A 25,821-nucleotide genomic window follows, 5' to 3' on the forward strand; every position below is an offset into this window, starting at 1 on the left:
GCATTCTTTAAACGTCTCGCCAACTGAACCCCGAGACTTCTCTACTCTACTACAATCAAGTTGTGAAGAAACTCCATCTTCGTTGATAAAGCTAGCTATATTTTCTGATACCGTCTGCAGACAGTCCCTTTACAGAGACTCCTGTCTTTGTCTTTCGAGAGGTGCAGATCTCCCTATGAACACACAGGTTTTGTTTACGAACACATTGACACTGCATAGATGCTTTGGTATCAACGCCAATGCCAACTTCGAGCTAATCATAAGTCTTCTTTTTGTGAATAAGAAGAAAAACGAAAGAATACATGAGCAAGTCATTTCTGCTGAGCATCCTCTATCTATTTCCAGAAGACAGCTTCTCAAATATGGAGCGGGGAGTTGTCCTTCAACAATGTTTGGCTTTGTTGTTCAAACTACAGCCCGCGACAGAAGTCTGCCAACCCTCGCAGCTCAATAACTCTCGCGAACTCTACGCACATAATCGCACGTTTGATGGCAATGAAAGCAGTATCTCCATCAATCTGCCAAGTTACGACGCATTTGCCGGGCACAATATCACCATTGGCCCTTTACGTCGACCGTGGGTTTATTCGGGGTTTTCGATGACGGACTTCCTTCAGCATGCCAGATTTCTGGGTACCAACACTGCTGTAGAGCGGTCGACGATCGAATCCAGTGTCTCTATCCGCAAGAGCTCAATTCCCATCAATGCAACTCCCAGTCACCCAGATGATATCACCGCCGCTCAGCAAGATCAAGTTAACGACTAGAGGTCGTCTGATCTCTCCGAGACCGACAAATCATCGATTTCAAGCATTGAAATTCCGCGGAAATACTCCAAGCTCCCAGGTACATCTAAATACTCTCGTTTATAGAAACATTACTCACTGGTGGGTTCAATAGCAATGGGGACTGAAAGCTTCGCTGGATCCTTCGGTGGCTTTTCTTCTTTGCACGTTCAATCTTTTGAAGACCAACAGAGCTCAACCTCAAACAAGAACCTGGCGGCTCTACCTCCACGATTTAGAAGCACAATCCGTGTTCCTGATTCCAACGTTGGCTCATATCTGACGGAGGATGCGCTGTTTTACGACGAGAGCGATAACGGCATGACCGATTCCGTTGTCCAAGATGTGGAACGCCGCCCCAGAGCCCTTGAGCTTTGGACATTTCAGGAACAAGATGTCAATACCATCGATTACAACGCCTCGTACACCTCGACCGATCAACCTCACAAAGAAAACAGCCGTGATCGGATCGACGAAATGGCTCAAGAGATTGATAACCACCTTGGCTCTCTTGGATTCCACCGTTCTTGGGAACTACGCTTCCATGACCTTCGTGGCAGTGTCTTCTCGCACTGTTCTGCAAAACCAATACCCTTGCACACCTTTGGAAAGGAGCAGGAAGCAGAAATTTCCTTGGATGTGACAGCGATCCCAAATTCCCTGCGACCGAATCGGAACAAGGGCTTTTTACACGCTTCTGCGAAGCCCGAGCCTTTAGGTGTCATCAAAAGCCCCGCGCCGGTCCTTTCGCCCAATTCTGATTACTGCCAAGGTCAAAGCACATTATTGCACCCAGGTAATAGAGAATACCTTGAACATAACAATGTCGAAGGAGGCAGATTCCAAGACGATAATCCCACGCAAGAGTTTACCGTCAATGCTACACAAGAAGGACCCTTGTTCAATCGGTCCATTTTCGGGCAAAGCACAATTCGCTACCAGTCGCTGTATCAGTACCCCGAGCCGGCCTTGTTCCCAGAGTCGAAGCCGATTTCTTTTTCCGCTCCTGGCCGAGTAAAAATGGGAGGATCGGGTTTGGTTCAGATTAAAGCGCCTATCGACGGGCCCCTAGATGAGAATAATACGGATGCAGAAGATTCGATCTCCTTTCTGCTCGGCCCGATCGAGAACGCACCTGCTCTCCAACAGCGCAATACCATCTTAAACAGCAGTTCTGTTCTCACTTGGCTGAAGAACTCGGCTTCTCACAGCTATATTCGGGGGCTATCTAGCGACGGCGATCGCGATCAGGACATCAAGACCTCATCCTACTGTCTTTCTCGGGCGGTTAGAGCTTTGATCTACCCAGTTGCAGAGACATTTGAAGAGCATCTGTACGACCAGAATTTGTTTCCTAGAAAGTCTGATGGCTCTGTCTCCCCCTTTGTTGCTACCAACGAGGATGAAGCTACCGATTTGGATGAACAGCTCCGGCTGCGAGGTCGAGCGAGCCCCAGCAGGATTCTTCTCTGGCCGCTCTACCATTCCGGTCACAGTGCTGATACCGGGGATCGTTCCCACGCTTCTCCGAATGATCTTTGAAGCTCTTCCGTTTCTTCAAGAAACAAGCGATCAGGGAGCCTCCGCTTTGTGTGATATATCTTATGGTTCACCGGTGCCTGCGGATCCCTCAGGTGGAGACTTGCCTGCGCGAAAACACCTCCCACTCAAGGATTTTCAATGAAAGCAGCATCACCCGTGGCAACGTTGCTCTAGAACACGTAAAGGGCAAAATCGGCATAGATGGCCTCTTACCGATTGAACGAGAAACTTTAGGTGGGACTGAGCAGGGTTTTGCTGTGCTGTGGTACACCAAGTGGTCCGGATGATGTTGTAGATTGCAGGGTGTAGTTTTCTTGGGCGGCTTGGGTGAAGGAAGCTTGCGGTATTTTTCTTCGCTGCCTTTTCCTTCCTTCGATGTATTCATGCACTCTCCCAAACTAAACGCTGTTATTTTAAGCTTGCTAATCAACCCTGGCAAAAGGACTTTAGACTTGGATGAATTCTTGTAGAAAACGGTAGCTTGGCTTCTTGGGACACTACACCTTGTATCTCTATTCACGATGCACGTATGAAACACCAAAGGAATGGTTTTCTTTAGTATAGATGACACTTCCAAAGAAATTACACAGAATGAGCTGTTGTGGTGACATAAGGAAGTCGAGTCAAACATATCTTCATTAATTTTATCACTAATATCTATTACGAAGCGAAATCCATTACTGATCTCAGCCAGTATAATATTCAGCTTCTGCTGCTGAGTGACCAGCGACAACTTCTATAGCAGCCCTGCATGACATCGCCAAGGAACACGAATTCCTTATGAAGAGCGCTTGACAACGAAAGCGCCACGCTCAATGGTGTTGATCAGGATGTAGCCGCTCTTGAAGTAAGGGTAGTGGCTCCAGGTACCAACGAAGTCAATAGATCCTCCCAGGGGCTCGCTGTCGTTCTCGGGGTAGATGTCGAAGAATCCAACCTCGGAAACCTTGGATCCAGTGGGGTCATCGGGCAGAGAGGAGACATCGAGAATGCGGAGGCCGGCACCGTAGTGGCTCTGGAAGGCAAGACCGTCGACAACGAACTGGTTGTGGTCAATACCGTAAGCCTTGCTGCGGTAGTAGCCAGTCTGCTTGGGGTTCTCGAGGGAGCGGATATCCCAGAAGTAGGTGATAGGGTAACCGCTGGCGGCAGGGCCGGTGGCATCAACCTCATCGTACTCGTCATCGAGGACGAGGTACTCCTGCCACTCGGTGTTGGTGACCCAACCCTGGTGAGTGTCTATACGGCTAGTAAGTATGGACGTCATATCACGGCACGAGTTCAGGTAACTCACAGCTGGCACCCTCGTAAGAGGTACGGGAGATGATGTTGGTGGCGTTCTTGATGGTGACGTCGTAGCTGTTTTTTTCATTAGCTTGTGGTTGTTGGCGGACCTGGGGTTGACGGGGGTGGAACTTACATGGTCAGGGTGTCCTCGTTGTAACCGTAGCAGATGTCACGGCCGAAGTACTTCTCATCAGGGCCACGGTAGACGAGGCACTGAGCATCGTGGACATAACCGTCACCGGCAGCGCAACCGGGAGAGGTGGGGTTAGCGGGGTCGCTGAGGTCGATGAAGATCAGACCAGAGCGGCAAGTGCTGGAACGGGGCTGAGCTCCAACAGCGACGGCGTACTGCTTCTCCTCGTTGATGACGATGTTGTGGGTAGAGCCAGCGGGAAGACCGTTCCACCAAGAGGTCAAGTCCCTCGAGTTTGAGAAGGTAACGGGGCTGGCAGGGTCGATGTCCAGCAGCTAATATGATAAGTCAGCACATGTCGGAGTATCTAACTCTGTTTCAACTAACCTTGTTGAGATCGAAGATCTGAACGCCGTGGCGAGAAGCCTCGCTGCCAATAACGACGTAGTTCTTGTATCCGCGCAGCTCACGCCAGATGGATTGGGAAGAGTACTGCGGGAGGCGACCCAGGTAGACAAGCTTGCCCTCCGAGGTGATCTCGGCGAAGGCAGCACCGTCAGCCTGAGCAATGATGGCGAACTCACGACCATCGGGGCTAGTCCAACCCCAGGAAGAGGATCCCTGGCCGGCGCGGGAGCCGAGGTCAGAGTGGCTCTTGAAGTCGTAGAAGTCGACCTTGTTGCACTTGAAGGTGTTGTTGGCGTCACCGGGGATAACCTCGGCGACACCGTTGACGCAGGCAACAGGGCCCTCCTCAGCGAGACGGCTCGTGTAGGTGGTGGAGTCCATCTCTCCGCTCTCGATTTGACGGTCCCATGATGCCTATTAAACGAAACAGGTTAGAGTGGAAAGGGGCTGACGATTGACAACTGCGTACCTTCTTACGGGCCATGAGATCCTTGTGGATGACACCGCTGTCGTAGATCTCAGAGACGAGAGCGCTAGGCGCGATTTCCTTGGCTGAGGCTCCAGAAAGGAGCGCCGAAACGGCCAAGGTTGCCAAGGTGGTAGCCTTCATCTTGAGTGGTTCAGGGGGTTCCTGGAAGTTGTCTAGAACAGGGGTAGTTTGACGGTTGAACCACAACGATCACTTCGCAAGTCAAAGAGCGGAGAGGTGCAGAGCTTAGTTCTAACATCAGACGAGCAAGTGAGAAAACACGTCTTTTATCTTATTCCAACGACAACTTGGCATTTGAGCCCCTCTCAACTTCACCCTCGGCCTTCGCGGTATCGCTCCACCGCTTCACGAGTCAAAAGCATGATTATTGTCCCTCATCCTCGCTGGAAATAGAAGGTCAGCAAGCGGCGGCTGGAAGGTGGGAGCAACGACTTACAATGTCGCGATGCGGAGCAGTCCTGCCTAAACAAGCAGGTGCCTCACGGGCGAGGCCCGCTCGGTACTTGGGCGCACGAATCAGCGGCCCCGACGCCCCGACCCGGCAGTCCACCATCCTTCGCCGCAAATTTACATACATACCCGCCCGGCCTTGGCGACAGGCACAGTTGTGCGGGAAGAATCCCTAATGAGTCGCTGGAAAGCTCTGGGCACATCGTATCGGCCGGCCTCCACAGATGTGCCAAGCGCACCGTTGTAACACTCCCGCATATTTTACCGGCATCACCACTATACGGTGCCAAGTTACGTCGTCATTCTGGCCTTTTGCGCCGCACTCACCTTCTTGAAAGAACCAGCTGTGTAACATTTGATAGATGGCGTCAAGAGATTGCGTTTGTGCGAGGTACGGGGGTTTGCCGAACCGCCTACACGTCCTGTGGCCGCTGCTGTGCAAAAGGATCAACGAAATTATTACTGAAATTGTTTACGATTTGAGCAGTTCCGCACCAATCGTATTCTGCGTTTTGGTGTTGCCGCGACGAAGAACAAGTTCTCGGTCGTGCGAGCAAGACTCTAAGAGTCCATTTACTGAAATAAGACAAGAAGAAATAGCGAGTGTCATTATACATGATGCATTCAACTAATTTACTATCCAAAAAATGTCTTTCTGTGATTGCTTGACCTGGATCGTCAAGTCAAGCACTTCTCTGAAGACGTGATCCATCCCATGACCCCTGAATTCTGACCCACCACACCAGACAAAGCCGATATCTCCACTAGATAAAGTATGCCTATGCGGAACGTAGAGAAGATCGCGCTTCTAAAGCAGAAAACTTGCTCAACTTTAAGACGACTTCACCTTTAAAATGCACATATCCATATATTGCCTCCCTCGACAAGGTTCTTGATTAGTGCCAATCATGTCTGAATATCCTCATAGCTGTCACCCGGCCATTTTTTTCGATCCCTGGCTGGCTGGGTTGATGCGTGGGAAGAGGTTGATGATTTGTGCTCAAATACCTGAACAGCCACAAAATGCGCGTCGCATATTCATAAGACATTACGCAAATTGATTCTTCTTTGAGTTGTAAAATTGAGAAGTGCACAAGCTAGTTCTCAACAAGCATCCAATTCAGGCGTCACATGTGAGATGCTCGAGCGGCTCGCAAAACGCTTAGCCTCCAGCAATCAAACGCTAAGGTAGGGGAGCAGTATTGTTCTGATAGTGTTGGCCTTGACTGAATCGTGTATTCATTCGTTTTTTCTCGTATTTGTATGGACAATTGCTTGTCGACAGCCTTTCATGCCATCTTGTCTTCGCTTTGGCTTAGTACTCCTCGCAGCCCCCATGCCACATAATCGAAGGTCTTCTCCGTGCTCCTTCTTCGCTCTCAGTTGGGTATCGTCTAATTCAAGTTAAAGCAAGCTTTTAAATGCCAAGTTACTGTTGCAAATGCTCCCAGTCCGGTGGTGGGTGAGTGCTGAGCTCAAGCCGAGGAGGGCCGTCATCTTCGGGTATGTGGGGGAGCCCCTCCGACGTTATTGCCCTGTCCCAAAAAGCTTCCCAGGATTTTCTTGCCTCAATATCATGGCGGTACCAGTTCGGCATCCCGTCCTTGGATGCGCCTTGGGTTGAGCTTCCCACCTCCGGTGCCAGCCAACCCTCCCGTCGGCCGTCTATCGAGTTCGGCCTCGGATTAAATGTCCACTCTTCAACATTTTGCGCCATCTCCTTACATGACTCCGCCGTCGGAGGTCTGGTGCCCATTGGTTGGCCTGTAAGTATTGCAAGCTCCGTATCGAAATTCGGGGCGAGGGTGACACTCTCTGCTGGCTCGGCCTTGGTAACCGTGGCGGACGTAGGCCTCGTTTGCTTCCCCGTCATCATGCTCCACCAATAAGTGGAGTGGGCACTCTTCTTCTTCATCATATCTCCTGTGGTTCGTGGAATATTACCCTTTGGGTGAGATTCAACTCTTCGTATCCGCTCGTAGAGGATGTTTGTCGAGGGCAGACAAGCGCAAACAATGCCAATGACAAGTTCTAAGAACCTAGTTTTGTACGTCAAGTTATGGATTCCACTAGATGTATACAAACTTACGTTATGAGGTCCAAAACCACGAAATCAGCAGTTACATCTGTGGATGAGAGAAACTGGACAACAAGATACAGTCGATAAATAGTAACACCTGTAGCAATGCCTCCCGCACCAAGCAACGTGAGGATTTTCAATTTCTTGCGCAAGGATATTCGCAGGCGCCATAGAAGTGGTATCGGAAGTACGAGGATGAAGAAATCGGTGACAATGGCGAGGCAGAGGTCTGAAATAAAGAGCTTGCGTTGGTTGAGACATTTCGGGCTCTGTATCTTGGGGTTCCAGAAAGATGATATAGGCAGGCAAACGATGGTCTTGAGTGTCTGTATGGGAATGTAGCAGACAAGCAAGGCGATGATGAAAATTCGAATTCCGCGCGAGACACGCTCATGAACAGCAAAGACCCGTGCTTCGAGTAGGAGGAGCGTGACTTTGGTGAAGTAAGCCGCTGGACAGTATATGATAGAGCTTGCATAAAGCCACTATTCCAAGCTGCATCAGTCTATGTCCAGTTTTAACTATATCAATCTGGTATACATACCTTCATCACCTCTGCATATGATTCCTTTGTCAGCTCCCAAGCATGATAACCTTCACCGTAGTGGGCCATGACGAATACAGTCGCAGAGTACAGCATTATCAAGGTCTGGTGTTGTCAGTATCGTCACTCACGACGCGTAAATTCTGGTAAAAGGGTGTCTCACATATGACACAGCACATATCCCTAATTCACAAGTTAACCTAAGTTTCTCTGTCGCCGAAGTACTGGACGGTTCGAGGGAATACATACAGTCTTCCGGAAGAAGTTTGCTCGGCGTGGACAACTTCACATATGTCCTGATCCCAAAGAAGAACGTCGTAACAGCGGCCATGACACTCATTCCAACAACGTTCAACAACCACCCAGCATCTCGCGGGTTTTCGAAGTCCGGGGAAACGCCCGGTGGGGGTGGAAATGCCCCAACCGGGCCTGTGGCGTTGCTCATTGCTGAAGGCTCTCAACACGAGCTGAGAGACACGTGGGGAAGCCTATCGCTTCATGATCCAACGGCGGTTTGGAGTAGCATGGCGTTGTTCGCAACGTCAAGATTCCCACACATCTGTAATCATCGGAAGTGGAGGGGCCTGAGGGTGTTGATAAATAGATTTTGTGATCCGCGACAAGGGGCATCCCGCACTGGCCCTGACTCGTACGACGGCTGTAGTTCCGATTAGAGTTTGTTGGGTGGTCGGACTTTGTTAGGGTCGAGGCGCGACACATTCCTATCACGGTGAAGTGTTCAGGAGTAGGTCAAACTTTAACAAAGGCCATTCTGCACGGGGCATCGGTGGCCGTTTTTGGGACGTTGAAATGAACAATGAGAGACCCGGAGTAGAATCCGCTAACTCGATCTTTAAGGGGCTTCCACGGAAATGTTAATATCATAAAGGGGAGCTGTGGCGGCGGGGCGGCGGCGGAATGCGCCATTCACCCAGTCTGATTGAGATTTTATGTCAGAGCGTGTTCCTGGGTCCATTCTAAATCGCGGAACCCCCCGTCGAACCCTGAAAGAGGAAACCAATCGCTCAGATGAGTAATCATCATCCATTGGTACTAGCTGTATTATTTTCCTAGACAGCTATGACGTAGGAGGCGCGACAGTGCTCCCTCAGGTCACACAACGGTGTTTGCGCGTACCCAAACTCGTTCTAGAACGCTCACGGATAGAATACTCCGACCGTCTTACATGGCATGGTTGTTGGAATCTGCCCCAGACACCTCAATCAGACGGGCTGGTTACAAACGCTATTTGACAGAGGCTTTCGGGCATCTGGTTCGTTTATCATGTGTCCTGCCTCAGTATATACCGGTAAACTACATTACATAGAGCAGGGTTTGCATTTCCAAGCATCCTTGTGTCTTACTCAATTGATATCGGGCACATGCAAGAATATGAGGGGCAGCTGCAAATCTTATCCGCACAATGCGATCCGGATGGTGTCCTGATCAAGTAGACTAGTAAACTACCTCGGTAGTTCACCTTGTACCAGCCTCAATAGTTTCTTAGCGACAATTCCAGGCCTAGAGTAACAGAGACTTAGCATTCGTTGCCCGCAAATTTCTTCTTCATTTGCTGCATCATTGAAATTCCCAGCCATTCCTCTGCACCAGCTCTCAAACATATGTCGTCAGAGGTAACTTGTCGATTCGGTGCTTAATGACACTGACATATCCGTATCACGGTGCGGTGAAGATGACTTTCGGGTTTGAGACTAAGGTTGGCGCAATAATTCGACGTTACCAAATTGAATGATTCAAAAGCGCCTATTTTGGCTATGTTACATTACTACGCTTATGATGAGGTCCGGTGATCACCAAGAACCCCCGAAACCCAACGCTTCAGTGCATCTTAATGTTGAGTATGACACCATGGACTGGATGGCAGGTCAATGAAACCTTGCCCTTTTTTGAGTCGTTCTCACTAGAGACGGCCAGTGTATTTTTTTTCGGGTGGGCATACCATCGCCCAGTTGATGAGTTAAGTTAGGACCAATGACACCAATCAATGCTACCCTCGTTGGCTGGTCTCCAAACATATGACGAATGGCATTAGTCCCGACCATCCCGGCAGCTTCTAGCCGCTTCGGCCCCGCGTGGATGGTGGCATAGCTGGGATATTCCCATCAAATGGACAGTACAAGGTTAAAGTGGCAATGTCTCAAAACCCAAGCAGCATTGGCCGAAAAAATAAAAATAAAGACTTTTACAGGCGCCCGCAGGCTGGTGGTGGTGAACAAAGACGAATTGCTACTGGAAGTTGGAAGTGCAGGATCGAACCCAAAGCTGGATAGTTCCATGCGAAATATGTGGTTCCCATCACCGACCGTGGTATTTCCATTCTGACGAGGGTCCTTTCTTTGCGACATCTATTAAGTTTCGAGAGTTGAACATGATACCGAGTAGAGAAGGCGAGATTTTCGTACATTCGTCCTTGGTCCGATAACTGGGCTGCTGACAAGATTTAGATGGCACAAATCGGTACGCAAGGGGGCATTGCAAACCCGTAAAATGATATGCACAATAACCATCTATTGAGAGCGAGGACACGAGCCAATCGTATATACCAACCCTTGACATTCGTCAGTTCTACAGGCGCCCCCATGTGATCAACAGAAGCACTGTGCCAAAGAGAAACCGTGCTCGTTTTGTTTCAACTGTCAACCCTCTTCCGAGGCTACTCTATCGAATGATACGCGGGATCGGTATTCCCGGAGGAAGCTTGCCCATATTAGAAGATTCAAGCCTACATAACTATAATTCGTCGCATTCTGAAGAAAATTGGTAACAGGTAAATAAATTGGGTTTGGAAGAAGTCAAAAGAGTGGTACACTTAAAGGTTCGAAATTTGTGGCAGCGCACTTCAGACGTCTAGTTAGTATCATATGGGAAAAAGATGGAAATTGACGGTTTTATCCTTGGAGCCGAGATCATCGCCATCGTCGTTTCACATTTAAATCGTTGCTGAAAACCCCGGGCTGAAACAGATCTGCATGGCAGCTCGGCGGCGACCAACAATACAAATCCCAACCTACCTACTTTCTCTTATATATATGCACACACACCAGAATACAGTACCAGTTTTGACCTTTTGTTTACGCTTGAACTACCACTCGTACGGGTATCCTGTGATACCAACAGGTACATCTGCTTCTATTATTGTGGCTTATTTTGTGTCCAACGCCTCCACAGTTTTTCTTAGTCGCGCCTTTCTTTCTTTGTTCCCCTATTATGGCCACAATTAGGTTCTGGAAATATCAACACTCGAACTCCCTCCTCATCTTCTCCAGGCTTGAGAATGAATTGCATCCAGCACAAAACGATCGCGCAATGCTGTGGGATAGACTTCGTCGCTCTAAATCTGCTACTTGTCCAATGAATAAAGATTGTCTGAACGGCAATGAATCAAAACGCGTATTCACTACAATGGAAGTATCATCATAGTCGGTTCCTCCATTAAATCGAATCTCAGTTGGCCGTTTTCGTTGTCTTCGTCCTTAGCTTCATCATTAAAAAGACCAATGCGTATGATGAAACACAGAAGAGTGCTGTGATGCCAACCTGAAGATGCGTTAGTCGGCTCATTGTCAGAACTTTTTGATAAGGAACAATAAAACTTACCCCTCTCCACCCGTAGCTGGAATCATTTATGTTCATTGTCCTCATATAGTCCGCGCCAGTGGTGTATGGGCAATATGCGCACATGGTGCTGTTCCCAGAATCGACAACGTAACCCGATTGTGAGGAGAGGAAGTCGGCCATATACTCTCCACAAGTGCTGTTGCTCGGAAGATGGATATAAGTCAGTTCATTTGACTTGCATTGGACTTCGACATCCCAAGCCACAGGTTCCAACATCCCCTGAATGAGATATGTAAAGGGGTCTAGCCAGTAAAGCCAGTATTTCCAAAAGGCCTGGATCTGGGAGTACGGAACTACGACTCCACAAAAGTTGATGAGACCAGCGCCAATGATGATTGGATTGGCAAGGGCAGCGAAATACGCATTCGGGCTGTATGCGGCAATAGCTTGACCGAGGGAAGTGTAGAGAAATTCGTACACTAATTTCGTGAACGTTAGTCAAATCAGGAACCAAATCTTTCAATTGGAAGTAGTACTTACGAAGCATTTGAAGGTAAACCTGTCCCGAAATACGCGCCTCTGTGGGGAAGCCGACTGTGAAGTACCAGGTGACAAAAGCCAGTGTACCGCACACAATCAAAACCGGCGTCTCCGACAGCAACTGCGCTGCCACGAAAGCAAACCAGTGGTAAGTTTTGGACTTCTTCTCTCGCGTCTCGAAGACGTCACGGTTCCGGATGAAAAGCGGTTGCAACTGGTTAATGCATCCGGGTGCAACAAACACAAAGTTGAATACGGCCATGAGCCGAAGTTGCAGGTCGAAGGTGCCATTACCCAACATCCAGAAAGTGAACCCGCCAAAGAGACCATTTGTAATGTGCAATCCGATCTTGTTCCAGACATAGTCTGGGTTGCGCCAGAGAGCAATTAGCTGGCGATAGGTAACGAGGTAGACTTGGTAGAAAAGAGGGGTTGCGAAGCCAGTCAACTGGTCGTCACCGCCCGGGTTCTCAATAGAAACTGATGTATCAGCGTTCTTCTCCTGGGTGCTCGTAGAATTAAGGGCATCAATCTCGGCGATTGCAAGTTGGCTCTCCGGAGAACTGAGCCAAGTCTGTGGCCAGTCGATTTCTGCTCCGAAACGGCCCTGCACGACATCAACAATGTGCTCCGCCGGGTTAGAGTTTGGCGGACAAGGGGCGCCGTTTCTAGAGAAGTAGTCGATCACCGTGGCAGAATTCTTGCCGGTTGGCCCGAAATAGGTCGTGCGTCCTCCACGTGCCAGAAGTAGGAGAACATCAAAGGCATCAAAGAGGGTGGCTGAAGGCTGGTGGATGGTGCAAATAATGGTCTGTCCGGAAGCGGCAAGCTTGCGCATAAAGCGGCAAATTTCAAACGCGGATTGACCATCCAAACCAGACGTCGGTTCATCAAGGAAAAGCAGAGAGGGCTTGGCGACGAGTTCCGTGGCGAGAGTGAGGCGCTTGCGTTGCTCGATTGACAGGCCCGAACCAGGAGCTATCAAGGCATTGTTGTTAGCACTTCTAGCTGCGAACAAGGGAAAAAAAGAAAAATTTCATATGCATTTGGCTTACTTCCGACAATAGCGTGCTGCAGTGGAGTTAGTTCAAGCAGGTTCATGATGTCTCTGACGTATGCTTGCTTCTCCTCGTCCGAAGTCTTGTGACTCTGTCGAAGCCGTGCGGAAAAAAGGAGGCTTTCCCAAACGGTAGCAGTCGGTTCGTGTACGTCATTTTGCTCGCAATAGCCTGTTGTCCGTTGGAAACTGATTCCCTGCGGCTTGCCATTGACCATGATACTGCCTTCGATCCTGCCGCTGTCTTTTCTCTGTGCAAGGACATCCATCAACGTCGTCTTTCCGGCACCAGAACTGCCCATCAATGCGACGAGCTGGCCAGGTTTGACGTAGCCAGATACCCCACGTAAAAGCTGCAAATCTTTGCCTTCATGGCGAACAAAGTAGCTGATGTCTTTGAAGGTGAACAAGGTCTTGCTCAGCGAAATGTAAGACACATCGTGGTCTCCGGCCGACGCATCCGCCTTCTCCGTGTCCGCAGCTTGTTCCAACTCCTTCTGCCGGCTCCTTCGGTCAAATAAAACCTTCGAGCCAGCGTCAGCGTGCAGGTTGATTTCGAACCCAACTGCGGTCATGAACGCCAAGAAGAGCCAAAGCCCAATGAGAATGCCAGCGTTGCGCCAAATATGTGCTTGGTAGACCGAGTATTGAGCATTCATGTATGTCTCGCCGTCGATGATGGAAGATCCTGGAACAGAACCTCTCACTGTGCAACTGCGATACTGAGCGTCGTCGTAACTAGGCCCAAAAGGGATGAGTTGGGGGTCGACGCAATCCAGCGCAAGATCTCCCATCTCCTTGGCCATGATCGCCTCGAAAGCATATGTTGCTGGGTTGAGCCAGGAAATCCAACGAAACCAAACTGGCATGCTTGGTACAGGAATGAGATATCCTGCATTTCGTCAGCATAGATGTTCGTTCTGTTTCGGTTGTGAAAGAACAGCTTACCAGCATATACCATGTAGACCATCGTCATCCACCCAGTAATCTGTGAGGCCAGGCCAAAATGCTTACACCAGGCTCCAATCATCCGGTACAATGAGGAAAAGCACAATGTACAGAGAACGAGAATGAACCAGTTGGTAAAGAAGTGGCCCGCATTTCGCTGGAAATCGACGATGAAGTAATACACCACTTGAAACAGGGAGAATAACAAGATGGTCAGCGGAACGTCTGTCGCCGCACATGCGAGAGCATATGCCCCGGGTCGATTAAATGCAAGCCGTTTGTGCCGAGAAATGATCCGTCGACCCATGAAAGATGCTGTCGTCTCTGACATTTTGTTCATGGCGAAGAGTTGAATAGGGAAGAAAAGAGCACCGGGTCGAGTAAAGATGGAGTTGCTGTTAGATGGGAGGTTGTAGAAGAGACTGCCCGTCACTAGAGCCATGATAAGAGCCGAAGCAATCTGCAACACATTTGACCAGCGATCACCCCATATGATCTGGAATTGCCTGCACAGATGTTAGTGCCGCGATCAAGCCTCTTCGAAGATTTTGCACAAGACCTTTTGATGCAAGTCTTAACTTGACTAATGAAAGAGACCTGGTAAGGACTGGTTTGGCGGGATAAAAAGGGCAAAGAACGATTCTTTTCACCCTCACGGATCTCGCATAGACTGTCAATCTCGCTAGACAAAGTCTTATCCGATACTGCATTCATCTTTCGAGACATGTGAGAGAACAAGGGGCTGGCTTTGTAGGCGCTCTCGAAGTCAGCTGCTGTGTTTGGAACTCTGTCTTCGTATCCAGCCTTTATTTTTCTCTCGGTGTGCACTGAAACCGACGTGAGAAAATCGGAAATGTTGGCACCGGGTACACATTCAAAGCCCATGTCCTCGAAGTATTGCTTGGCCTCGGATGTGGGACCGTAGTAGATTTCCCTTCCCTCAGCCAAGACAAGAACTTTGTCGAACAGATCGTATATTCCGTTTCCGGCCTGGTAGAGCGTTGAGACGATAGACTTTCGCTCTTCACTCGCCATTCTTCGCAGAACGCGAACGAAGTCCAATGCGTTGCTAGCATCCAAGCCTCTGGTAGAGTTGTCCCAGCATTGCACACGGGCCTGGTTGTGCGATTAGTGAACATCTCTCGTCGAAGATAAAACAGCATAAATAGCATGTACATACCTGTGTTGCCATGACCTCGGCAATGGAAACTCTCTTCCGCTCACCACCTGAGACGCCACGAATAACTTCATCACCAACCATGGTGTTTTTGGTATGACCAATCGCCAAGGAGCTCAAAATAGCATCCGTCTTATGCGATACGTAGTCTTTGGCATTGGCGAGATTCTCCGGCCTTGATTTAGGGAGCTTGCTGGATGTTGCGAAGTCGATGGTTTGCTTGACCTCCAGAGTTGGAAAATGCAGGTCATCTATGCTGTGTTAGAACATGGCGACTCAACGTTCCCACAGAATATATCCATACCTTCCGTATTCATTACGATTTGGTTTCGGAACTGCTTCGCCCCTTTGTGACCAAGGTTGCCGTACCGGACATCACCACTAACATGAAGAAACTCGTCCCGTTCATTAGAGATGATCTTCAGGAGTGACGTGCAGCCCGAGCCTGGTCGCCCGAGAACAAGCAGCTTTAAGGTTTGTAAGCGTAGTTCTTAATTAACATCAATTTTGGTCAACCTACCATCTCCCCAGGCTGAACCTGGCCGGTCACGTTGTGTAGTATGTGCTAAGTTCACAGATCAGCCACTGTAGTTAGGTTAAACAGACTGTGGTTTATTTCTTACCCTCTGAGAGGTTTTGCCCTTTGCAAATGGGATCAAATCAGCCAGTACTGAGAGGCATGTTGATCCAAAGTCCTCTCCAAGGCCATGAACTTCAATGCTAACATCCTGGAAAGTCACGGTCAAGCCTTCTGTCACCTCGTTGGCCTCGGCCAGGGTCGCATCAACCTGGACGGTTTGGTCGCTGTCATATATCGATGTCGAAGCCATATTGGACGGAGTGAGGGTCCATATGAGAAGACAGCAGGCACAATCAAGTGAACATGTATCGCACCCATTGGAAAGTTTAAAGTCCCAGTGTCATCTTTTATGGCGTTTTACCACCTTGAATCAATTCCTAAGCAACCTCCACTAATACTCCAGTATCATGGCTAAGCGTGTTCTAGTCAGTGACCCTGTGGTGTTGGTGGACCTGATTAGCGTAACCGGGATGCGGACTTACGGTTTTGCGGAATTACGGAATTACGTCAGGGACTCAATTTGACTGCATCTTCCAAACTCGTTCTCCCTTCTCCCATTAGCAGTCACATCCCACACGCCGATTTCTTTTTTTCTTCGGATTTGAGGACTTGCCCTCACTTCCGTGTTTGATCCCCTTGTACTACAGTCCCCCTTGCATTCCGATTGGGATTGCGGGTCGCGTATCTCGGCTCTGTCGGGATGCAGTCTGAAGGGAAGTTTGGTGGGAAGATTCCCAAGGCGTGTGAGCCATGCCGCCGCCGCAAGATCAAGTGCTCCGGCCAGAAACCCTGTCGATTGTGTGAAAGTAAGCCATCGGATTGCGTGTACCGGCTCAAACCACGTGTTCGACTGTCAGCCAAAAACGCAAAGGCGACGGCGACGAATTCCGAGTCGGGACACGGCGTGCCTACACCGGGCTCCGATCACAGTCGCCTGGACGAGGTTGCTACTCAACGCTCGGCGGAGGAACACCAGCAGCACGTTGCACAAACGGAAGTTTATCACAGTGTCGCCGCTGCTCACCATGCACCAAAGTCCACCGACAGCTCGCAGCTTTTCTACGGCCCATCCTCAAACTCTGCTTTTCTGCAACAGATTCATCGAGGCCTTCTCTCCGGGCAATATGGCCAAACCCACGGCCGGGATGTCCTGGAGGGAGGTCCAGGTTTGGATATGTTCATGCAGCGAAACATCTTCTTCGGCATGCCGCTGAAGATCAATGTGGAGCCGACCCAACCCTCGAGTTGTCCCGTTTCGCCAACGCAAGCAGCCGAGTTCGTTGAACGTTTCAAAAACACGCACCTTTCAAGCCTGCCGTTTTTCACTTGTTCTGAGCTTGACGACATGCTTCCAACACTGTTTAAGCAAACATCAGACACTGCCGTTCAACCTCAGAGGAAAACGGTCTTTCTTGCCGCTCTTGCATTAGGAGCGCTAAGCACACCGCAAACAGACGCCGCGGAGTCGCTATTCATCCACGCCAAAAAGGAGGCTGCTATCTACGAGGATGCTGTTACTCTCCCAATGATACAGTTCTCAATACTTATGACTCACTACCAGTTGAACATGGGCCGGCCCAACTCCGCATATCTGCATTCGGGCATTGCGTGTAGGAAGGCTTTGGCAATGGGTCTTCACGCAGGAACCACGAGCGCAATCTCCCGCAATGAACAAGTTCAGGGAAGACTCGTGACACTTTGGTCTCTGTATTTCCTCGAAATGTAAGTTGATCTCATCCAATCGCCCCCCGGCAGCTCAATGCCGCGAGTCGTAATTAACTTGAAACAGTTGGCTTAGCTTGGTAGTCGGACGGCGCAGCATGATAAAGAAATCAGACTTCGAGTCTTGTCCCTACCCTGATGGGCACCCAGTTATCATAGCTCTCTGCCAGTTCGCCAATATCGTAGAGGAAGCCATAGAATTGATATATAATCGGAGGACCGACTCCCTCCGTCAGCTCTACGGAACAGCCGAGGCTCTTTATGCTCAGGTCCGTCAATATGGTAACAATTGGGGGCTGAGTTCTGCCTCTTCGGCTCAGCGAGAGGAGGCATGGAACGCCGAAACAAGCGTTTTGCTGCACAATGGTAGGCACTCCAGCAAAGTGTGTCTTGTTAGACCAGGTTCAAAGCTAACAGATCTCAAGTTTATTTCCATGTCATTCTCCTCATCTTCCGTCCGTTTCTGATTGCAGAAGCTGCTCTCCAGTCTGGCCAGGGGTCCACACAAATGGGAGATATTTGGCTTAGGCAAGCATGCAGATACGCGACTGATGCCGCGCAGGATGCTCTCGCTTTTACAAGCAGCAAGCTTCGAGGGCCCGAAGAGTGCCATGTATGTTCCCTATCTCTCCGATGACGTTCGAAGTATCGCTGATGGCCGACTTCCTAGACACGACGGTATCTTGCCTTTTTCATCGAATCCTCCTGCGCCGTTCTCCTGTACGACAGTCTTCGTCACCCAGCAAAGCATCCCCACAACTTGGAATTCATCCAAATGGCAATCTCCTGCTTGCACTCTTTTATTGCCGACGACCCCGTCACCAACGCGATCCGCTCCATCAAGCGCATCGTCTGGGCCGTCGAGCAATCCATCAATGCGTCGAAAACCAACACGGGCTCGTTTTTGGACGCCACCTCGGCCGATTCATCGCCGTCGTGGCCCGACGACCGCTTCCCGACCAACATCCAGTTCCCGTCCCTGGAAGAGAACAGGGCGACGACCTCGGACGACCTGATCTTCTTCAGCAACAGGACCTACCGCCCGCCGCCGGAGCCGGTGGCGGACTACACCATGCCCGTGTCCGGCGCCGGTTCCATGGTGAACCCGTTTTCCGATCTGAACTTTGACGTGCTGACGACGGATCTGTTCAACTTTTTCCCCGTTGACATGAACTCTGCGCCTTCAGACCGTGGACGATGAGGGACGCGGGCGAGGGGACGAGCGAAGAAGTCGTCCTCTCACTCAGATGACAATATAAGTCAGCACGTAGTGATCAGTTGTGCACTGTCGTCATTCTCAAGATCCAAGCAAGTCAAGGAGAATTCGTGATACGACCCTCCGCCACTTGACTTGTCCGTCTTTTGCGACGACTGGACCCTTGGCATTGCCGGATAGGTTGCGACTTGCCGGCGATGAAAATCATCATGTAAGCCACGCAGACGGGCGAAACTTTACAAATAAGGTTGGAGCAACACCATCTTGCCGCTTAAGACACTGGACCCTGGTCATTGCGGAGGGGACCATTGGGCTGTTATTGCCGGGCTTTAACCCTTTGGCCTCATTATCCTCCAGCATGGGTGAGCCTGATCGTAACGGGAGCGGTCTTGCGATGGGTCCGAGTTCCACTCATTCAGAACAAGATCCGATTTATCCGGGGGTGTGTATTAAACGCAAAGCTTGGGTTCAGCGAGATCGAGGCAGGGATCGTGGAAGGTTTCGAGACCCCTCCGCAGTGATCGGAGGGGACTTGCGAAGATGTGGTGGAGCCTGGGAGGTTGGAGATCAATATGTACATAGCATGGACTGGTCTTGGATTTGGCAAGTTGCACAGCACAATCAGGACGCAGTAAAAGCCATCATTAATAGATGCAGGCAAAAGCTGCACGAGCTTGTCGTGTGTCTTTCGCGGCCCAAATCAAAAGTGACACCCCTTCTGCCAAGGACCCCTAACATAAAGGAGCCCGCAGCGCGATGCCCTTCGCGAACTGCGCTTCCTTTCTTGCCGGAATGGACAAAGTTTTCCCTATCTCGAGCTGGCCTCATACATCCGGTTCCGATTCCGTTCCGTTCGGGAGTGCGGGTTGAAACAAAGGAACTTCCTAGACCAGCCGGTGCCGGCTGTAGATGTACCCCGCCCAGCTGCCCCGGGCTCAACCCCCACCACTTCGGCAGAAGACGGCATCGACCGAAGCCGGCAGCAAATGCCAACGAATCGCAAACCGCAGCGACAAACTTACCAGTCAAGTCACTACGCACGCTACCTTCTCACGGCCGACGGCAACTTCTCCCCTCGAACGTCTTTCCCGGCATTGCCTTCTCGAACAACCCAACTCTGTCCTTTCGAAACCGCCCCGTCTTCGAATCTAACCCCCGCCGCGACACGCCAACCCCGCGCTCACACACAGCAACCGAACACACCTCCCTCCCTCCCCCCACTCCGTCGCAATGGAAGACGTCCCCCTCGAGCACGGCTCCCCCGAGCACCTCCTCCCGCCCAGCTGGAAAACCATCGTCACCGCCTGGCTCGCCGAGGACACGCCGACGTTCGACTACGGCGGCTTCGTCGTCGGCACCGACCCCCGCACGGCGACGCTCTGGGGCAAGTCGGGCGGCATCGTCGCGGGCCGGCCCTTTGTCGACGAGGTCTTTGCGCAGTGCGGCTGCACCGTCGAGTGGCACGTCAAGGAGGGCAGCCACGTGGAGCTGCGCGGCCACGGCGGGGCGCCCAAGGGCAAGATGCGCGTGGCGACCGTCACGGGCCCGACGCGGGGGATCCTGCTCGGCGAGCGGGTGGCGCTCAACACGCTGGCGCGGTGCTCGGGCATCGCGAGCATGACGCGGGGCATGCTGGTCAACCTGCGCGCGGCGGGCTACGGCGGCATCCTCGCCGGCACGCGCAAGACGACGCCCGGGTTCCGCATCGTCGAGAAGTACGGCATGCTTGTCGGCGGCGCCGACGCGCACCGCATGGACCTGAGCTCCATGATCATGCTCAAGGACAACCACGTGTGGAGCAAGGGCAGCATCACCAACGCCGTCAGGGCGGCCAAGAGCGTCGGCGGCTTCAGCCTCAAGGTCGAGGTCGAGGTGCAGAGCGAGGAGGAGGCCGACGAGGCCATCGCCGCCGGCGCCGACGTCGTCATGCTGGACAACTTCACCGGCGAGGGCGTCAAGGTCGCCGCCAAGAGCCTCAAGGAGAAGTGGAGCGGCAAGAAGCAGTTCCTGGTCGAGGTGTCCGGCGGGCTGACGCTGGACAACGTGGAGAACTACGTGTGCAACGGTGAGTGCCCCCGGCGGCGGCGGCCTTCCTCTCGCCGTCCCGCCCGCGCTGAGGCCGGAATACTGACGCGGCGGCAGACGTGGACATTGTGTCGACGAGCGCGATCCACCAGGGAGTGCCGCACGTCGACTTCTCGCTCAAGGTCGAGCACTAGACTACTAAATAATAATTGTCCACCTGAACATGTAACCACTGTGAACTCTTGGCGGGAATCGGCTTACAGCGCCGGAAAGCGTCGGGTTAAACTTCTGTTGCTTCCGGGGCGTTATCGCGTCAAGAAGAGGGCACCAGAAGCTGCATCAAGTGAGAAAGAAAAAAAGCAAAATAAAAATAATAATATCTTTAATCAACCACGTTTCCAAGCAATGCTAATTAAACAAATGCAACATGATAATGACGATGGCGGGCGGTAAATCAGACCCTCCCGCACCGTGAACCGCAGGCCATGCAGGTCTTGTCCTTCTTTTCCCCCGTCAACGAAGCCCACACCTCACCCCTGCTTCTCCTCGATGAGCTTCTTGGCCATGTCCCGCAGCTTGAACTTCTGGATCTTGCCGCTCGGCGTCTTGGGGTAGTCGTCCACCCAGAACACGTACTTGGGCACGAGGTGGCTCGACAGGTGCTCCCGCACCCAGGCCCTCACGCCCTCGCGCGTGATGGCCCGCTCGCCCTCCCCGTCGGCGGCCCACCCGCTCTTCACGACGACGAACGCGGCGACGCTCTCGCCCAGCTTCTCGTCCGGCACTCCCACCACGGAAACCTCCTTCACGCCATCCATCTGGAAGAGGCAGTTCTCGACCTCCAGCGGGTGGATGTTCTCCCCTCCCCGGATGATCAGGTCCTTGATCCGCCCCGTGATCTCGACGTACCCGTCCTCGTCCATGCACGCCTCGTCCCCGGAGTACATCCACACCCTGCCGTCCTCCTCCTCCCTCCTCACCTCCATCGTCTTCTCCTTGTCCCCCCAGTACCCCTTCATGACCAGGTACCCCGCCGCCGCAAGCTCCCCCCTCTCCCCGCGGGGCACCACCCTCGTCCAGTCCAGCGGGTCCACAATCTTGACGGCCGTGTGCGGCATGGCCTTCCCCACGCTCCCCGTCCTCTTCTCGAAGCTGTCAGCCGGCGTCGTCATGCAGCTGACGGGGCTCGTCTCCGTCATGCCGTAGCAGATGACCAGGTCCTGCAGCCCCAGCGTGCCGTACAGCTTCCGCATCAGGCTCTCAGGCATCGAGCTCCCCGCCGCGATCCCCTTGCGCAGCCCCGCGGGCACCTCGCCCGGCTTCACCACGCTCCCCGACGCCAGCGCCTCGAGCACGGCCACGAACATGGTCGACACGCCGTAGAGGCCCGTAGCGTCGTAGTCAGCCACCATCTTCAGCGTCGCCGCCGGGTCGAACGCGGGGCTGGCGAACAGGATCCCGGCGCCCGACGTCGCCGTCGCCATGTACCCCAGGATGCACCCGAAGCAGTGGAACAGCGGCGGCGGCACGACGATCCTGTCGCCCGGGACCAGGCCCATCTGCTTGCCGATGAGGTACCCGTTGTTGAGGATCGACGTGTGCGTCAGCATGGCCGCCTTGGGCTGCGACGTCGTGCCGGACGTAAACTGGATGGTGATGGTGTCCGAGGCGTCGAGCGGGCTGTCCGGCACCACCGGTCTCCCGGAGCCGCCGAGCAGCACGTCGTACGGCGTGAGGGCCTTGAAGGCCGGGAAATCAACGAGGGGGTGCGAGGCGAGGTTGTCCACCACGACGGCCTTTTTCAGGCTCGGCACCTGCTCGCTCTCGACCTTCCCCGCCCCCAAGTCCGGCACCAGGTCCCGCAGGAGGTCGAGGTTGCTCCTCCCGCGACAGGGCTTGTACGGCAGGTCCGTGACCTTGCCGATGATCAAGACCTCGACGCCCAGATGCCGGAGCGCGGCCCCAACCTGCTTCGCGTTGAACCCCGGGTTCAGCGGCACGAGCACCGCGCCGAGCTTGAAGGCCGCATAGGTCAGCGCCGCGAACTCGGCCCCGCTGCCCAGGGAGACCGCCAGACGGTCGCCCTTGCGCACACCGAGGGACTGGAGCCCGGAGGCCAGCCTGTTGGAGAGGGTGTCCAGGGATGAGTAGGTCAGGGTCGTCGTGTTTGCCGGTGGGAGCGGCGTGGTTGATGAGGAGGCCGTCGCCGAGGAGAGGACCGTGGGCGCGCGGGCTATTACGGCGGGGACGTCGCCGTGAAGGGAAACGATCTCGGCAAAGTGCTGAGGGATTGTCTGCGTCAGGAGCGGTGGCTGGGGATGTCAGTGGACTTTCGGCATTTGTCTTCTTTGGTGATTTTCTGTGATTTCATGGATCCCCCCCGCACGTAAATGCGCGGAGACTCATTTCAATGACCAAGACCCTCCTTTTGGTATTCGCCCACTCGAGCCGACCTCAATGCTTCTACTATTGGCTCGTCTAGGAGAAACTGACATACCTCATTCGGACCCAGGCTGAAACTCAGTCCCTCATAGTTCGAGGAGAGCTTCCTGCGCTGCCCAGCCGCGACTAATGGCCCCCCGAATCTCAATCTCGTCGAGCCCCTCCGCGCCGCGAAGCCGGCCGCAAGGCGGGCGAAGCTTAGCGAGGGCATCTTAGGTCCGCTCGGCCTCGGCTATAAAAAAAGACGGTCTAGGAGAAGGAGAAAGCGAAGTCGTACAGCGAGAGACGAATTGAACGTAGATACACAAGAGTAGATCGTTATGGCGCTGTCATAGCCGGGTTGCCGAGCTCGCAACGGGCCCCGCGTATTATTCTGAGCTGAGGGGATTGCTGGAAGTCGATATCTTGTTTGGCAGAGACAAGAGGCGGGGGGAGGTTGGCCAGGTCAAGCTCGGTCTTGAGCGAGTCTCAAACCGCCTGACTGCCCGCGTCTGGCCGCTTGGTCCCCGTCAACCACCCCGAGACCGTGTCGGGGTAAATGGTCTTGGCAGAGAAGCTGACCCCCCTCCCCACCCCCAAACCTGAGATGCCAAAATGCGGAGAACCCGTGCGGGGTTACAGGGAACAACTCAGTAGGAAAAGTGGGAGCGGTGACGCGTGGTGACAGCCTCGGCGGATTGGACGGGAGCTACATGATCTAAGACACGCAGCTCTTGCTCTGAACCTAAATTGCCTCGAGCCGGCAAATGACACGGGAATGCAGTTGACGACACGCTAGGCTTCGCCTCGGGTTCATCCAAGGGGTTCTTTTTTTTTTTCTCCTCTCTCGCTATGTGCTTTGGCCTGATAGGCTGCAATTTGTATTCCAAGCTCACGGTTGCTTAGAAGTGCCAGAGAAGATCCCATTTTTTTGACATTCATAACCGCTTCATTTTGCTCTCAAACTGCTTTGGGGTATATGTACCACGATGCCAAAGGACTACCTACTGTTTTTCGACTTCCCACGGCGCGTGCCTCGTCGCTCCTCCGCCCCTGATTTACACGAGGGGCATTCCCATCACCGTTTTTCTCTCAAGTTTCAACGAAGAACAAATGTAACAAGACCTCTATGCCAAAAGCTCTATGCTTTTCCCGTTTTCCTGGGGTATGCAGTTTGTTGGTAATTCCTCACACTGGTGTCAAACAAAGGAAACTCGAAAAAGACAAAACGCAACTTCTCAAACATGTCCATTCCATGACCCGTGGGTAAGGACGCCGCTCGAGATGCAAATATTAAAAAGACGTGTGCCGAAGAGAAAAGAAATTGTCGTCACAATCGTACACCCGAGGAGGGGTATCATGACTCCTCATTCTGCTCGCCAATGTGTCGGAGCTCTTCAGGCTTCCAAGTGCCTATGACAGCCATTTGTTAGTCATGGTCCAATGTCAGGAATTGATGTAAATGGGGGGGGAAAACTCACCCTCGAAGTCGTGCTTGACAAATGCCATGGGATCGTCGTAGTCCTTGGCGCCCATCTGTTGCACGCCAGGGCTGAAGCTCGTGATGGGAAGCACCACGACGTCGCCCACCTTCTTGGACGTCTCCATGCCCGTGAAGTTCTTCCAGTCAATCGGGCCCTTGGAATTCTTCAAGTCAAAGAATCGGGGGTCGTTGAAGTAGTCGAAAATGGTATCCGTCCAGACGGCAGGGCCTGTGAACTCCACCACATTCTTGTCGAGGATGTTGTCCAATTCGCCCGACTTCTTTCGCTTCAGGGCCTCCTCGGTAATGCGGACAACAATCTCGCGCAAGACCGGGTGGCCGGGCTTGGACTGGATGGTCCACTGGCAGAACTGGATGCGGCGGCTGTACCAGTCCTTCCAGTCAGGGCGATCAGGGTCAGCCTCAATGCCAATAACGAGGCCGACGCTCTCTCGTGGGATGCGTTCGGGGACCCACTCAAGAGCAGAGCGGAGGGCAAAGGTGTCAATGTCGGAGTAGATGCCGCCGCGCGCAAGAAGGATGAGGTATCGGAAGAAATCCGCCTTGAGGACAGGAAGAGGGAGGGCGTCGTAAGCCCGGAGGACCTCCGGGACGGAGGCGTAAAGGAGGCGCAGCAGGTTGATTGCGACCTTGTCGGTGATGACCTCGTGCACAAAGCCAGGGTGTTGCTCAGTCCAGCTAGCTTCCTGCTCACGGAAGTTGAACTCTTCTTCGGCGGGGGTCCACTTCCATGTCTGCCAGATGTAGGCAGGGAAGCGCGTCTCGGCGTCGTAGGGATATTGGTATGCCAGCTTGTCGTAGAGCGACATCTTGGACATATCCATTATGGGCTTCTGCGCCGCGACCTTGGGGACGGAAGGCTGGACCTTGCCGTCGGCTGAGGAAGGGGTATATGAGTCTGTCGTGTCATGGTTGGAGGCGGCCACGGCAGCTTTCGCAGCGGATGTGTCGTGCGAGGAGGATATTAGGTAGAAGACGATTAGAAGGAATGCGGCGACCGCAACGGCTCTTCGGGGGGTGAGCATTTTGATTGTTGAAAAGAGTGTCGTAGGATGGATCAATTGATGACTATGAAGTCATTGGTAAATATAGTTCCTTCGGCCAAGTCGGGCGATCGGATCGAAGGGTCAAGAGTGGTAGTTGGAGACGGAAACGAATGCGACGTGGTTCCTGAAAATATTTGGAGGCGCCGGGGGAGGTATAAGGATGCGAGGGCGACGGAAGCTCGGAAGCCTAGACTATGACAAAGTGGCTCCTGCGAAACAAAGATATATCATGTCAGTTTGGAACTGATTAAGAAGATGGGGAACAGAAGCTGCAAGTTGCTTCGCAC

The 25,821-nt window shown here is 52.5% G+C and overlaps 7 protein-coding genes across 7 annotated transcripts; 2 read left to right on the plus strand and 5 right to left on the minus strand.

The window, feature by feature from the left end:
• Positions 1-3,105: 3,105 nt before the first annotated feature.
• On the minus strand, positions 3,106-4,765 carry EsH8_III_001432 (uncharacterized protein; the record flags this gene model as incomplete). Its single annotated transcript, XM_083263157.1, has 5 exons — positions 3,106-3,566; positions 3,622-3,686; positions 3,748-4,082; positions 4,135-4,569; positions 4,625-4,765. The coding sequence occupies 5 exons, from the start codon at positions 4,763-4,765 to the stop codon at positions 3,106-3,108; spliced, it is 1,437 nt and encodes a 478-aa protein (XP_083123644.1).
• Positions 4,766-6,410: 1,645 nt separating this feature from the next.
• On the minus strand, positions 6,411-7,788 carry EsH8_III_001433 (uncharacterized protein; the record flags this gene model as incomplete). The annotated part of the gene is made up of 4 exons (XM_083263158.1): positions 6,411-6,489; positions 6,529-7,134; positions 7,185-7,660; positions 7,720-7,788. The coding sequence occupies 4 exons, from the start codon at positions 7,786-7,788 to the stop codon at positions 6,411-6,413; spliced, it is 1,230 nt and encodes a 409-aa protein (XP_083123645.1).
• A 3,396-nt stretch (positions 7,789-11,184) lies between these two features.
• Positions 11,185-15,850, minus strand: EsH8_III_001434 (ABC-2 type transporter-domain-containing protein; the record flags this gene model as incomplete). Its single annotated transcript, XM_083263159.1, has 10 exons — positions 11,185-11,277; positions 11,338-11,777; positions 11,839-12,816; positions 12,894-13,787; positions 13,844-14,349; positions 14,403-14,959; positions 15,024-15,271; positions 15,325-15,487; positions 15,541-15,585; positions 15,644-15,850. The coding sequence occupies 10 exons, from the start codon at positions 15,848-15,850 to the stop codon at positions 11,185-11,187; spliced, it is 4,131 nt and encodes a 1,376-aa protein (XP_083123646.1).
• A 450-nt stretch (positions 15,851-16,300) lies between these two features.
• On the plus strand, positions 16,301-18,523 carry EsH8_III_001435 (Zn(II)2Cys6 transcription factor; the record flags this gene model as incomplete). Its single annotated transcript, XM_083263160.1, has 4 exons — positions 16,301-17,322; positions 17,390-17,688; positions 17,748-17,935; positions 17,993-18,523. 4 exons carry the CDS (start codon positions 16,301-16,303, stop codon positions 18,521-18,523), a joined length of 2,040 nt encoding a protein of 679 aa, XP_083123647.1.
• A 1,245-nt stretch (positions 18,524-19,768) lies between these two features.
• Positions 19,769-20,757, plus strand: EsH8_III_001436 (nicotinate-nucleotide diphosphorylase (carboxylating); the record flags this gene model as incomplete). The annotated part of the gene is made up of 2 exons (XM_083263161.1): positions 19,769-20,603; positions 20,681-20,757. 2 exons carry the CDS (start codon positions 19,769-19,771, stop codon positions 20,755-20,757), a joined length of 912 nt encoding a protein of 303 aa, XP_083123648.1.
• Positions 20,758-21,093: 336 nt separating this feature from the next.
• On the minus strand, positions 21,094-23,216 carry EsH8_III_001437 (uncharacterized protein; the record flags this gene model as incomplete). The annotated part of the gene is made up of 2 exons (XM_083263162.1): positions 21,094-22,875; positions 23,061-23,216. 2 exons carry the CDS (start codon positions 23,214-23,216, stop codon positions 21,094-21,096), a joined length of 1,938 nt encoding a protein of 645 aa, XP_083123649.1.
• A 1,125-nt stretch (positions 23,217-24,341) lies between these two features.
• EsH8_III_001438 (nucleotide-diphospho-sugar transferase) lies at positions 24,342-25,513 on the minus strand (the record flags this gene model as incomplete). The annotated part of the gene is made up of 2 exons (XM_083263163.1): positions 24,342-24,397; positions 24,466-25,513. 2 exons carry the CDS (start codon positions 25,511-25,513, stop codon positions 24,342-24,344), a joined length of 1,104 nt encoding a protein of 367 aa, XP_083123650.1.
• Positions 25,514-25,821: the final 308 nt, after the last annotated feature.

This window comes from Colletotrichum jinshuiense, chromosome 3 (genome assembly GCF_051148585.1).
Source record: "Colletotrichum jinshuiense chromosome 3, complete sequence".
Taxonomy (NCBI): domain Eukaryota; kingdom Fungi; phylum Ascomycota; class Sordariomycetes; order Glomerellales; family Glomerellaceae; genus Colletotrichum; species Colletotrichum jinshuiense.